Source organism: Martes martes, assembly GCF_963455335.1.
Source record: "Martes martes genome assembly, chromosome: 15".
Classification (NCBI taxonomy): Eukaryota; Metazoa; Chordata; class Mammalia; order Carnivora; family Mustelidae; genus Martes; species Martes martes.
The window spans coordinates 47,213,008-47,225,246 of NC_137903.1; the positions used below are offsets into that span (position 1 = coordinate 47,213,008).

A 12,239-nucleotide genomic window follows, 5' to 3' on the forward strand; every position below is an offset into this window, starting at 1 on the left:
GGAGACAAATCATAAGAGACTCTTAATCTCACAAAACAAACTGAGGGTGACTGGGGGGAGGGGTGTAGGGAGAGGGTGGTGGGGTTAAGGACATTGGGGAGGGTATGTGATACGGTGAGTTCTGTGAAGTGTGTAAACCTGGGGATTCACAGACCTGTACCCCTGGGACTAATAATACATTATATATTTATTTAAAAAATTTAAAAATTAAAAAAAAGAGGATGATGGCTGAACTAAATATTGAATGATAACTCAGCACTGAAGTGACTCCCATGTGTATAAATCATATGTAATTTGGATGAGGGCCACAGGATAAAACAATAACACTAATGTTTATAGGGTACTTCCTGTATGTCCAGACTCTTTAAATACACTGGATTATTTCATTTTCATCACAATCCTATCTGATTTATATCATCATTATCATCATCACACAGATAAGGAGGTGGGGCACCGAGACTTTAAGTAGCTTCCCAAGTTCACAAGGCATTCTAACTACAGAGGTGGGGTTTTAATGGAAAAGTTAGGTTCCAGGGTCTTCACCACAGTGTGGCATTGTCTTCCAAGGGCAAGATAAGTCAGAGTTAGCCTCTCTCTCAGTATCTTTCAACCTACGATCTGAGGAACACCTATCTACAGCTACACAAAATCACTCAGGTTGTTTCTTGAAAATGCAGACTTCTGAGCTCCAGTCCAGATTTACTGGATCAGAATCTTTGGTGAGTGGAGCCTAGGAATCTACATTTCAAAAACCCACCCAACATTTATGAATAAGAGTTCACCATTATTTTTTTTACACTGATCACCAAGATTCTCAAGATAAAATGACCACATGATAGTAGCATTGACAGAATGCACTAGAAATATATGTGCCTATATTATACATAATCATACATAAAATTTTAATCTGGTGAGCAGCCAAATTAAGTCACACCATGATTAAAAACATGCCATCCCCAGGGCTCTGCAGACTACAAAGCCTTCCTGAAATCACTGTGGTTCCTTGTTATTTAGCAACAAGGAGAGGAAAGATGAGGAGATATGTCCCTTTTGCTACCATATTTTTTTGTCATTGAGCAAAACCTGCAAAAACCCCAAAAGAAAAAAAAAAAGTGAAAGAAAAGAAAAAAACCTACATCTCCATAGAAACAGGTTTGTTGTATTCTCAGTATAAAGGATGCTGCTAATGAATACAGCTCACTTTCCTAAGGGTTAAGAAGACTGTATGTGTAAGTGTAGGGGTCTCAGTACCACCACTTATTCTATTATTTCTAAAGGAAAATGTGTCATGAATTCCATATAATAAAGCAAAAATATGTATCTATATATTATATCTATATATTATATATCTGTCTATACATCTAATTTATATCTAAGTAAGAAAATTAGAAATTACCCATGTTTGAAAATATGGCATCTTCCATTACTAAACAATACATTAAAAATAAAGCAGAGTTGATGAATAGGGAGCTTCCTTATAACCACTGTAGACTTAGTGTAAAATAAATTAATTTTCATCCTTAAAATATACTATTTAACAAAGTACGTTGAAATAAGGATGTAGGTTTCCTATTCTCTGAGCAATGCCAAAAATATGAATGGTAATAAGTTAACAAAATATTTTAACTTCATGTTTCTATATTATATGATAAATAGTAGGAATATCTGCATAGAATTTAAAAGGCTTTGTAAATAAAAGATATTTCCAAATAAGTCAGTTTTCATGCAAAATTATATACAACTCTGTATTAATTAGGGTAATGGGAGCAAAGGACATCACAAAGAAACCAAAATTATGGTTTAAAAATAATAAAAGGAAGAGATTTAAACTAAGTTAGTTAAAAAAGACCTCTGACACTCATGCATGCATTTATCATTCTTTTTTTTTAAAATATTTTATGTATTTATTTGGCAGAGAGAGATCACAAGTAGGCAGAGAGGCAGGCAGAGAGAGAATGGGGATGAACAGGCTCCCTGCTGAGCAGAGAGCCCGATGCGGCACTCAATCCCAGGACCCTGAGATCACGACCTGAGCCAAAGGCAGAGGCTTAACTCACTGAGCCACCCAGGCGCCCACATTTATCATTCTTGAATCACTCTCTTAAAAGAATTACAATAATATTTGGATAATATTGTAGGAACACAAAACATCACATTAAAATGTCTTTATAAGAAAGTGCCATAGGAGCACCTGGGTGGCTCAGTCGGTGAAGCAGCTGACTCTTGATTTCAGTTCAGGGTCTTGGGATCAGCCCCATGTGGGACTCTGCACTGAGTGTGGAGTCTGCTTCCTTCCCTTTCCCTCTGCCTCTGCCCCTTCCCCCAACTCACATGTTCTCTTTCCAGGAGAAGGACAAAGAGAAAGAAAGAAATACTAACATATAAAAAATGCCTACTGTACAACAGTATAAATCATCACTTTTGGTGTTTACAAAAACCCTGTACGGGAATATATTGTCCTAATTTCACAGATCAGAGAGATCAAGTAATTTGCTCAAAGTCATAAATACAGCAGGGGGCAGAGATGTGATATGAACTCAGTGAGGCTCCAGAAACCAACTCTTCGAGGCACCCCATGCATTTCTCATGATTATCTTAATGGATTTGATTATGCTGGTTTTAGGGATTACACTAAAATAGGAATGTGGAACTTCTAGGACAGTTCAGAGGAGAGAAGCAGTGGCATATGAGAGAAAAGAAGGATGGGGGCAAGGAGAGAGCAGAAGGGGACAAGGTGCTTCAAGATGGAACACCAAAGCTGCATACAGTTAAATCTGCTAAACTCACAAAAGTCTTGTTATTAATGGATTTCCTGTGATATTTTTTAATGAGGCTGAACTTTGCCCTGCATCAAAATACAGAAGTTATAATCAATATATGAATAATTGGGAGATAAGTAAGCTTTCAGAAAACTCCAGAAATATTGGGAGAAGGCTCTGAATTCTCACATGTTATGGACACAAGGGGACTGGAGGAACAATAATCATATGAAGGTCTTGGAGCAACAAAGAATATTCAGCTAATTCTGTAACTGAGTCTGAGAGGCAATCCAGCTGCATATTATTTCCCTTTTTTTCCCCTTCAAATGATTCTAGCTATTTTAGTATCATTTTTCTTTATATATAATAAAATTATATATAAGACCACAATTAATGATTTAATGTTTTTCTATTTGGCCTTTATATCATGTAGATTTATATCACATGAGTTATTTGACTTTGACTCAAAAAAGCATCTATCTACCACAGAATATCTTGAAGTATCTTTCTGCACAGAGCCACCCAAACCTCATTGTTTCTGCAGTTAAGAAGAGCGAAATTTAGGGGTGCCTGGGTTGCTCAGTGGGTTAAGCCTCTGTCTTTGGCTCAGGTCATGATCTCAGGGTCCTGGGATCAAGCCCCACATCGGCCTCCCTGCTCAGTAGGGAGCCTGCTTCCCCCTCTCTCTCTGCCTGCCTACTTGTGATCTCTCTCTCTCTCTCTCTGTCAAATAAATAAAATCTTTAAAAGAAGAAGAAGAAGAAGAGGAGGAGGGGGGAGGGGGGGGAGGAGGAGGAGGAAGGGGAGGAAGAGAAGGAAGGAAATCTAGAAACAGCATGATAGCTTCAAACATAACAGGAAAATTTCTAGACACTAGACACCAAACAGGATTTGTATGGGCTAGAAACTTTGAGAGTCTTTCATACAGTTTTTCGTACAGAGACAGTTTCATACAGTTTTTCATATAAAGGGTTTTTTCTGAGAGTACTTCATAAAGCATATTTACTCATACAATTTTTTAAGGTCATAAAGATCTATTATGAACTTTATTCTGAATTAAACTGAATTACTCTCTGAATTCAAAGTCATGAATTCAAAATTACTCTGAATTCATTAATGCTCTGAATTGCAAATGTGATGTTGGTTAAGTTGTGGAAGGGTTTGAGTCAGGAATACACAGGCTGCTTGCAGTGTAAGCAGAGTGGAGGCAAAGATAAAATTATATTTGATATTTACTGGCACCCTAAAAGTGGTCAACAGGTAGCCTTGATCCACAAAGGAGTAAGAGAAAAGAAGGAGCAGAGTAGACCAGAGTCTAGGTTTCTGGACTGGAGTCTGTGAGCAGTTAGAAAGGACAGAGTGAAGCACCGTAAACAAGCACCATGGAGAGCTCCAGGAAACATTAGTTACTCTTCTGTCTTCCTGGTCAGCTCTATTGCACAAGGATCTGCTTCTTAGTTTAAGCATAAAGGCCTATTAAATACCTCTCTATACTGAAAGTCCGTTAAGGCAGTAACTACATCATATTCATCATCTCATCTATGAAATATTTCTCAATAGGTACTTAATAAGTGTAGGTTTAACAAATGATATTAAAGGCATCTAAGATGCCTCATGTTGGTACTTTTCCTTAGATTCCTTAAGTACTAGTAAATGCCAGATTCATCAAGAATCTATTGAATTTTTCTAGGAGCATTGTGTTAAGTATGTTCACACATTATTTTATGTAATCCTACTGTATCCAAAGATGATTTTACAGCACCACAAAGAAATTGAGGGTTGCAGAAAGGGAGATGGGTGGGGGCATGGAGTAACTGGGTATGGGCATTAAGGAGGGCCTGTGATGTGATGAGCACTGGGTGTTACACGCAACCAATGAATCATTGAACATTACATCAAAAACTGTATGTTCGCTAATTGAATTTAAAGTTTTTTTAAAAAGAAAGAGAAAAAAAAAAAACCTGACAGCAAGTTCAATGGCAACCATTCCAAGTTCAGTGTTCTTTCCATAGGAGCTAAGTCTATACACAGAATTTTAGGATAATAATCTCTGGGCTGATCTGGACACTCTGGGTAGCAGATAATAATACCCTTCACCTATTCATTTACTATTGTTACGTTTCTAAATATGCTTTCACTTAGGACAGGTTAGTGGAGTGTTAGTAAACTGCTTTCTGGGTGGGGGGGAGCCTTAATTTTTCGCATTTGCTTGTGTAAACAATACCACCAAGGCTGATTTCAAGCTTCGCACATGACATTACTGAATACAGAGGTAGGAAGAAAACGTGTGTAATTTCCTCTATGGGCCATTACAAGTTAGATCCAGTATACCGCTAGGCCATGAAGATAGGGAGTAAAGTATGTCTACCATTCACAGACATGTCTGTGTCATCCCAGAAGTGACACAACTCCCTTTTTCTAAAAATTCAATGCACATCCTTCAGTCTTTTCCCTCACTATAATAACTGAAGAGGCTGAATGTTCTAAATTATTGTGGAGCCTCCATCAGCGTGGGTTCCCGAGTGACTGTGTAAAGTAGAACATCTTGTCAACACCCAAAGGGCATGTAACATTAGTAAGGAATTAACTGGCTTGTATTAAGCCAGTGAGAATTCCTCCTACTACTAAATGTGAAACCCATCCTATTGTAAGCTGAATTAAAATCTGATTGGTAGAGCCGGCTTTGCTTTATCTTTCCTAAAGAGTTTCAGTGTTTTATTTAAAAAAAAAAAAAAAAAAAAAGCCCAAAGTGTGTGTGTGGGGGGAAGTCACATATAATTTGCATTAATGAAAGCATAAAGATAATTTTCAATTTACACATATTCAAGAGTATAAGAAAAACTAATTTTACCATTAATGTATTAGTAAGGAGGTATTATTTTCCCCATTTTTCTCAGACTCATGAAATTAGGTAATTTCATTAAGGTAAAAAAGATATTAAGTAGTGGATCTTAAATTTAAAAAGATGCCCTATGACCCTGCAGTTGCACTACTGGGTATTAACCCCAAAGATACAGATGTAGTGAGAAGAAGGGCCATCTGTACCCCAGTGTTCATAGCAGCCATGGCCACGGTCGCCAAACTGTGGAAAGAACCAAGATGCCCTTCGACGGACGAATGGATAAGGAAGATGTGGTCCATACACACTATGGAGTATGATGCCTCCATCAGAGAGGATGAATACTGAACTTTTGTAGCAACATGGATGGGACTGGAGGAGATTATGCTGAGTGAAATAAGTCAAGCAGAGAAAGTCAAGTATCATATGGTCTCACTTACTTGTGGAACATAAGGAATAACATGGAGGACACCGGGAGATGGAGAAGAGATGTGAGTTGGGGGAAATTGGAGTGGGAGACAAACCATGAGACTGTGGACTCTGAGAAACAAACTGAGGGTTTTGGAGGGGAGAGGGGTGGGGGGTTGGGTAAGCCTAGTGGTGGGTATTATGGAGGGCACATATTGCATGGAGCACTGGGTGTGGTGCATTAACAGTGAATTCTGGAACACTGAAAAGAAATAAAATAAAATAATAAAAAAGATGCCCAACTCTTTTCAAAGTATTTCTTTCTGAATGACATACTATTCTTCAGAAATTAAAGAAATATGGTGGTTTCAAATATTTACTGAGAACCTACTATGGACTAAGTATCACGCCAGGCACAAAACATAATAATGCTAGCTAGATTTAAATCCTATCATTTTATTAAGCATTGTATTTTTAGAGAAATGTGATACAAGGAGAGAAATGTACCCAAAGCACAGAATAAATTCTATTTCAATATATACATATAGATAAACACGTGCATTTATAGATACACAAGTGTATCGATTTCTTTTTTAAAGGAAACATTCCATTTGGTTGATGACCTGATATCAGCACACTAAAATCACTGGGAAATTTTCCAAGAAAAATCCACTATAAAGCATTCCATTGACTCAAAACATCTGAATTAAGGATGTACCTAATCCCTTTAAATAACACACCTGGTATAGTCTTCATGCTTATTTAAGAGTCACCAGGTGAGAATAATTGGAGGCGAGCATAATAATCCTGTGTGGTCCACTGTAGACTTGAATTTTTTAAAATTATGATTCCTAAACAAGTTTATGCCACTTGAAAATGATTTCTAAAATATTCTTATCTTTAGAAAATCCATTAGTAGTCTTGGCAACCTGCATAACTATCTGAAACCAGAATATTTTCTATTAGTCTCAGAATCCCAATATGATTGTGTGGCTGCATATACTCCTTTCTCTACGTGGAAGGTTATCTAAGGACAATTTATCCAAATTTACTTAACGGAAATGTGACCCAGGGGATGTGTTAGATTCCATGATCACACTGATAATCCTAGACTAATAGAAGCAGTTTGTGCCATGTAAAAACCCAAAGGATGCTGACAATTATTTGATGTCTTTGTAGGAAGTTTCCCTGAAGGAAAAGATGACAAAATATGGCCTGAGAGTTTCTGTGGTTATATTCAAATATTCTATATATAGATACAGCTGCCTGAATGGAAAATCTTTATTGCTCAGAAATAAGATCCAGGATTTGGAGATTCCCTACAATGGAAATTTAGGGACATAAGATGACTTTCTCTTTTGTTTTTAATAAAACTTTACATTCTTTTAACTTTCCTCTTTTTAACAGGTTTTCACCTGCATCAGAGGGAGCCTAAAACACCTGAGTCATTTATACGACCAATATGGATGAGTTGACTCATTGTCTCTGTTTGGTAAGAGTACCCTAATAAGTCACAGAAACGTAACCACCAAGGTTTTAAAGGAAAACTACAGAAGAAAAGAAACTACCACTGTTATAGCATTTTATTTTTTATTTATTTATATATTTTTAATTATATTAAATCACAGACAAATTAAGGTGTTCTGTACCAGTACACATCAACTAGAGGCTAAAATCAACTCCTCAGCCTGCTTCCTTGGATATCATCAGAATAAATTCATTAGTTTTTATTCATGAATATTTATACAGTTCCTTCCCAGGCATTGTGGCATATGCCAGTGATAAAATGTGGTCTAGAGTGAAACAGAAAGAGAAAATCCGTACAGAAATAAAATCGTGGGGTGCTTGGGTGACTCAGTCAGTTAAGTGTCTGGTGATTTCCACTCAAGTCATGATCTCATGAGTCATGGAGCTGAGCACCTCCCTGGGCTCCTCGCTCAGCACACAGTCTGCTTGAGATTCTCGCCCTCTGCCCCTCCCTCTGCTGGTGCTCTCTCTCTTGTTCTCTGTCTCTAGTATCTCGAATAAATAAATCAATAAATCTTTAAAAAAATATTTAAAGGGGAAAAAAAGGGAGGAAAAAAAAAAGAGGGAGGTGCAGAAAAACTGCAGTAGAAAGCCAGAGGGAAAAGGAGAGCCTTTCAGATGGAAAAAGTCAGAAAAGGCTTGATGAAAGTGGTGTCATTTGCTGTGGAAGTTGCAAGTCAGACGGAAAGCAAGGGCATTCTAGGAAAAGGAACAACTTAAGAGAAATCATGGGGCAAGAGAATGTGGCAGGAGATGGGGTGAAGGACAGTATAAAGCTACATTTGACTAGAGCATAAAGGCAAGTGGTGGACAGGAGCTAGCAGGATTGGTTGAGGCTCGTTGGTGGCCTTTGAATACCATGCTAAGGTCAAATAATAGACTGATTGTTCTCCGTACCTGGGATTAAAAACTGCTTTGTGAAATAGTCAAAAAGCCATTATTAATTCTACGAATCGAGCAGACATTTTCCAGATAGCAGAGTGCATGGGAGATAACACCAGGAATATACTATCTAATCTCAGACATTTCTCTTCTGCAGAAAGTGCACATGTAAAACATTATCACTCATTAGCCATCTGAAAGGGAGAGCCAAAGTCAGCAGTGGTATTTGTATCAGTAGGTTCAGCTCAATTTCCTTTGCATCAACCTGACACGTTATTTTGGCATTTCGTTTAGGCGCAAAATAAGTTTATTATCTTTAAAATGCATTGTAATGTGTGTCCTTTGTTCAGCTGCCACTAATTGTACTCTAGAAATGGGGTAACGGCAGAACCAGAGGCTTTTGGGGTGAGAACCAGATACGAATTTAAGATAATACGATAATAGGTACTGTGTCCTTTTATTGTTTTCTTAATTATAGGAGACTGAGCTTAGAGACTTGTCTAAACAGAGTCCCCATCACCTCATCCCCTTAGCATCTCCCTCCTCACTCACAGAGTAATCCTCAGTGCTTCTCTGTTCTTAATTATCAATTAAAAGGTGCTTAGTGCCCATTAAATACTGGGGAACAAGGCCAAGGGCAGAAACACCATAAATGTTTATTGAATGGATGACTGAATGGGTAGGTGTGTTAGGCACGAGATAAAGCCACAGCCATGCCAATATTCCTGTTCTTCTAGGCAAGAGTTTTACTAGAGGAAATACCACTGGTAGCAATCCAAATCACCTGTAGAAGTGGTTCAAATGCTTCGCAATAAATTGCCAATAATGCAAAAGAAATGTCGTCACTTGTACATATTTCACAATCCATAACCAATGTCTTAATCAGAAAGTAAGAACAAGTTGCCTCGGTGAACCTGCTACCTCAAGACACTGCGGGCTTAGGTCATGCTTAAAGTATTCAAGGAAAAAAGAGACTCAGAACCTCCTATCCTCCTTCCAACTGTGGTCACAGAAAGTCAGACTCAACACTAGTCATACTGTGGGCAAGTTGGTTGAAATAACCATAACATCAACTTTGGCCATTTTTCTTTAAAACAGAGCAGTAAAATCATCATTGTCAATCTACTGCACCCAGTAAATACTGAGTAACTAGTATGGGCAGGGAACTGGATGAGTAAAAAAGGCAGATGGGACCGTTATATTTTACATTGCCTTTTCACCTATACTCTTACCCCATAACATCCACCTTCCAAAAAATCCATATTACAGTTTCTACTTTTCCTACAAGGCTGAGAGTTCTGAGAATAACTAGGGCTTGAATGGAATTATGGTGGAAACTTTCATTAAGTTGGGAAAGTTAATACAGGCATTATTTTAAGGAAAAAGCAAACAAAACTGGCATTCAGTGTGGTGCATAAACAATGAATTCTGGAACACTGAAAAGAAATTTAAAAAAATAAAAAAATTTAAAAAAAACTGGCATTCAAAAATGGTGCCTCAACTTTCTATGGTGTAAAGTGCACTTTCACAACAGCTCTACCCCTTCAACCAGGAGTCCATGAATACATTTTTTTTTTTTTAATGTAGGGAAGCTGAGACAGCAAGAGTAAATGATGCAAGGGGTATCTTCATTTGAGTTATCCCAGAAGGATTCTAGAGCACGTTGTTTATTTGGGAGGTACAAAGGATGCTAATAGGAAGAGGAGAAGTGATACAGGAAAAGAAATGCAGCCTCAAAAGTGTGCTTTTAACCCTGATCCCGTGTGGACAACGGGAGCTTATCCCTACAGAGACTGAAAGCTGTTCCTGAGGGGTCTCATTCTCTGGCTGAACAGCCTTCTTCTGTTCTGGGGGAGGAAAAAAAAACCCTCTTGGGCACAGTAATGCAGATAGGGGAGTTGGAAGTAGGCCAGAGCACACTGAAAACCCTGGGAAATATGGACAAGTCACTCAAAATATCCACTCCAGTAGGTCCCATGTACATTTGCCGCAGAACTGGATTTCAGCGTGTCATATCCTGAATTCTGGGTATATGTACTCTCCTCCATATCACCCTAACACAAGGCTTACAGTGAACATACACTACTGAGCGTATTCTAGGATCCAAATACCAGCTGGTGTTCAAATAAACTAGGAATGCAGATCCACCAAATAACCATAGCCAACAGAACTTGAGTGCTTCCTTTGTAATGGGAACTATGCTACTAAGTATTTCATTTGTAGCATCTTAATTTTATTCTCAGCACAATTCTACCAAGTAAAGAACTATCACTGCCATCTCTACATTGTGAGGAGGAACACAAGGCACAGAGAACTTAACAGTCTCGAGGAAATGTGGCTTTTAAGAGGCAGGGCTGAGAATCCAACCCAGGTAGTGCCTTACTAGAGTCGATGCCCCTAACCATTATTCTCTACAGGCTCTATCTCTTTCTGTTCTGGAGGTAGGAGTGTATAATAAAATCAATCTCCAGGTTCGATTATCAGAAAACTATCTGAGAAATTTAAATGCACTCTGTGGTGACATCAATGCATTTCATGGCCACTAAAACTTAATACTATCAAACTCACGGGATCAAAACACCTTTACAAATGCACTATATATACTGCTCTTTGGTAAAAGCATTCTCCATGATTGCAAGGGAAGATACACATAAACTTGTATACACTTTATAAAACATGCCAACAACAAAGTAAAATACACAGACTTTGTAAGATAATCGTACCTTCACTGTCCACATTCCAGCCTCTGGTTCTTTAACATTCACCACCTTGGCAGAGTTATGGATATTTAATAGCTCGTTCAAGCCAAATCCCTTTTTTATCAGCTTCCCTAAAAGACATAAAGGTAACAAGCACAATCTTTATTTCAGCTACGTGTGTTAGCTGTATACATTTCCAGTATAAATTACCTGATGGACATTTGTGCCTTTAGCTCAAAACATTATTTATATCTAAAATAGGTTTAATTTTATGGTTTCTGGATATTGACACTGAAGTATCAGATTCCCATTTGCCATGTGGATTTGGTCTAAAAATCAGAACATCAAATTGACAGACTAATCATTTTGCCAAAGCCAAACTAGATAACAATAATTATGGCTATACTGAGAAGTTAGGTGCTGTCACTAGAGACATTCCGATTTAATAGATGGCAAGAACAGTAAACCAGAATAAATGTGTTTTTGGAGATCACTCAAGGTATTACTAACATGAGAGCCTTGGGCCTTTTTGTGCACAAAGCACAGAATGTTAAGCTATTTTCCAGCGAGCACAGGAGAAGGCTTTTATTGTCATATTTAAAGGAAGCAGTGGAATGAAGTAGCATGATACCATCTCCTACTGACCTGAGATTTATCTCAAGTATCTAATAGTTGGAACCTAGAGAAGAAGAAAAGCAAATTTGGAAGTAAGCCATAGTTTAGTTATTGACTTCACTCTTGGCTCTCCTATGGACTACTTCTACAGTTAAAAAACTAATCAATTATAAGAATCCCATGTTTTCATCAAAAGTTTTACAGTCACATAACTTTTAAAATATCGATGTCCATGTCAATGACTTTTTTAAGTAGCAGAACCATCATGTAATGGATATGGGCATTTTTAATTATCCAGATTGTGAAAACCACAAATCTTTCCTGGGTAGCATGGATATTAGAAGGGAATGCTACCTCTATGGACAAATTCATTTATTTGGCTAAACTTGTAGGAGTCTTGAAAGATAGGTTTTGCTTGTTTTGCACATTTCAATTTGATTGGTAGTATGAATGCCTTAAAGACAATTTCCTGGGCTGTATTCTTTCAGGGATTAGCTATTCTCTAAGACT

The 12,239-nt window shown here is 37.7% G+C and overlaps 1 protein-coding gene across 1 annotated transcript in view; it reads right to left on the bottom strand.

Annotated features, from left to right (window-relative positions):
* The window catches only part of HMCN1 (hemicentin 1), a 473,045-nt gene that overhangs the window by 279,355 nt on the left and 181,451 nt on the right, over positions 1-12,239 (bottom strand). Inside the window, exon 6 of the mRNA XM_080824786.1 lies at positions 11,139-11,245. Coding sequence (XP_080680912.1) covers positions 11,139-11,245 — 107 coding nt within the window. The remainder of the gene's footprint in view (positions 1-11,138; positions 11,246-12,239) is intronic.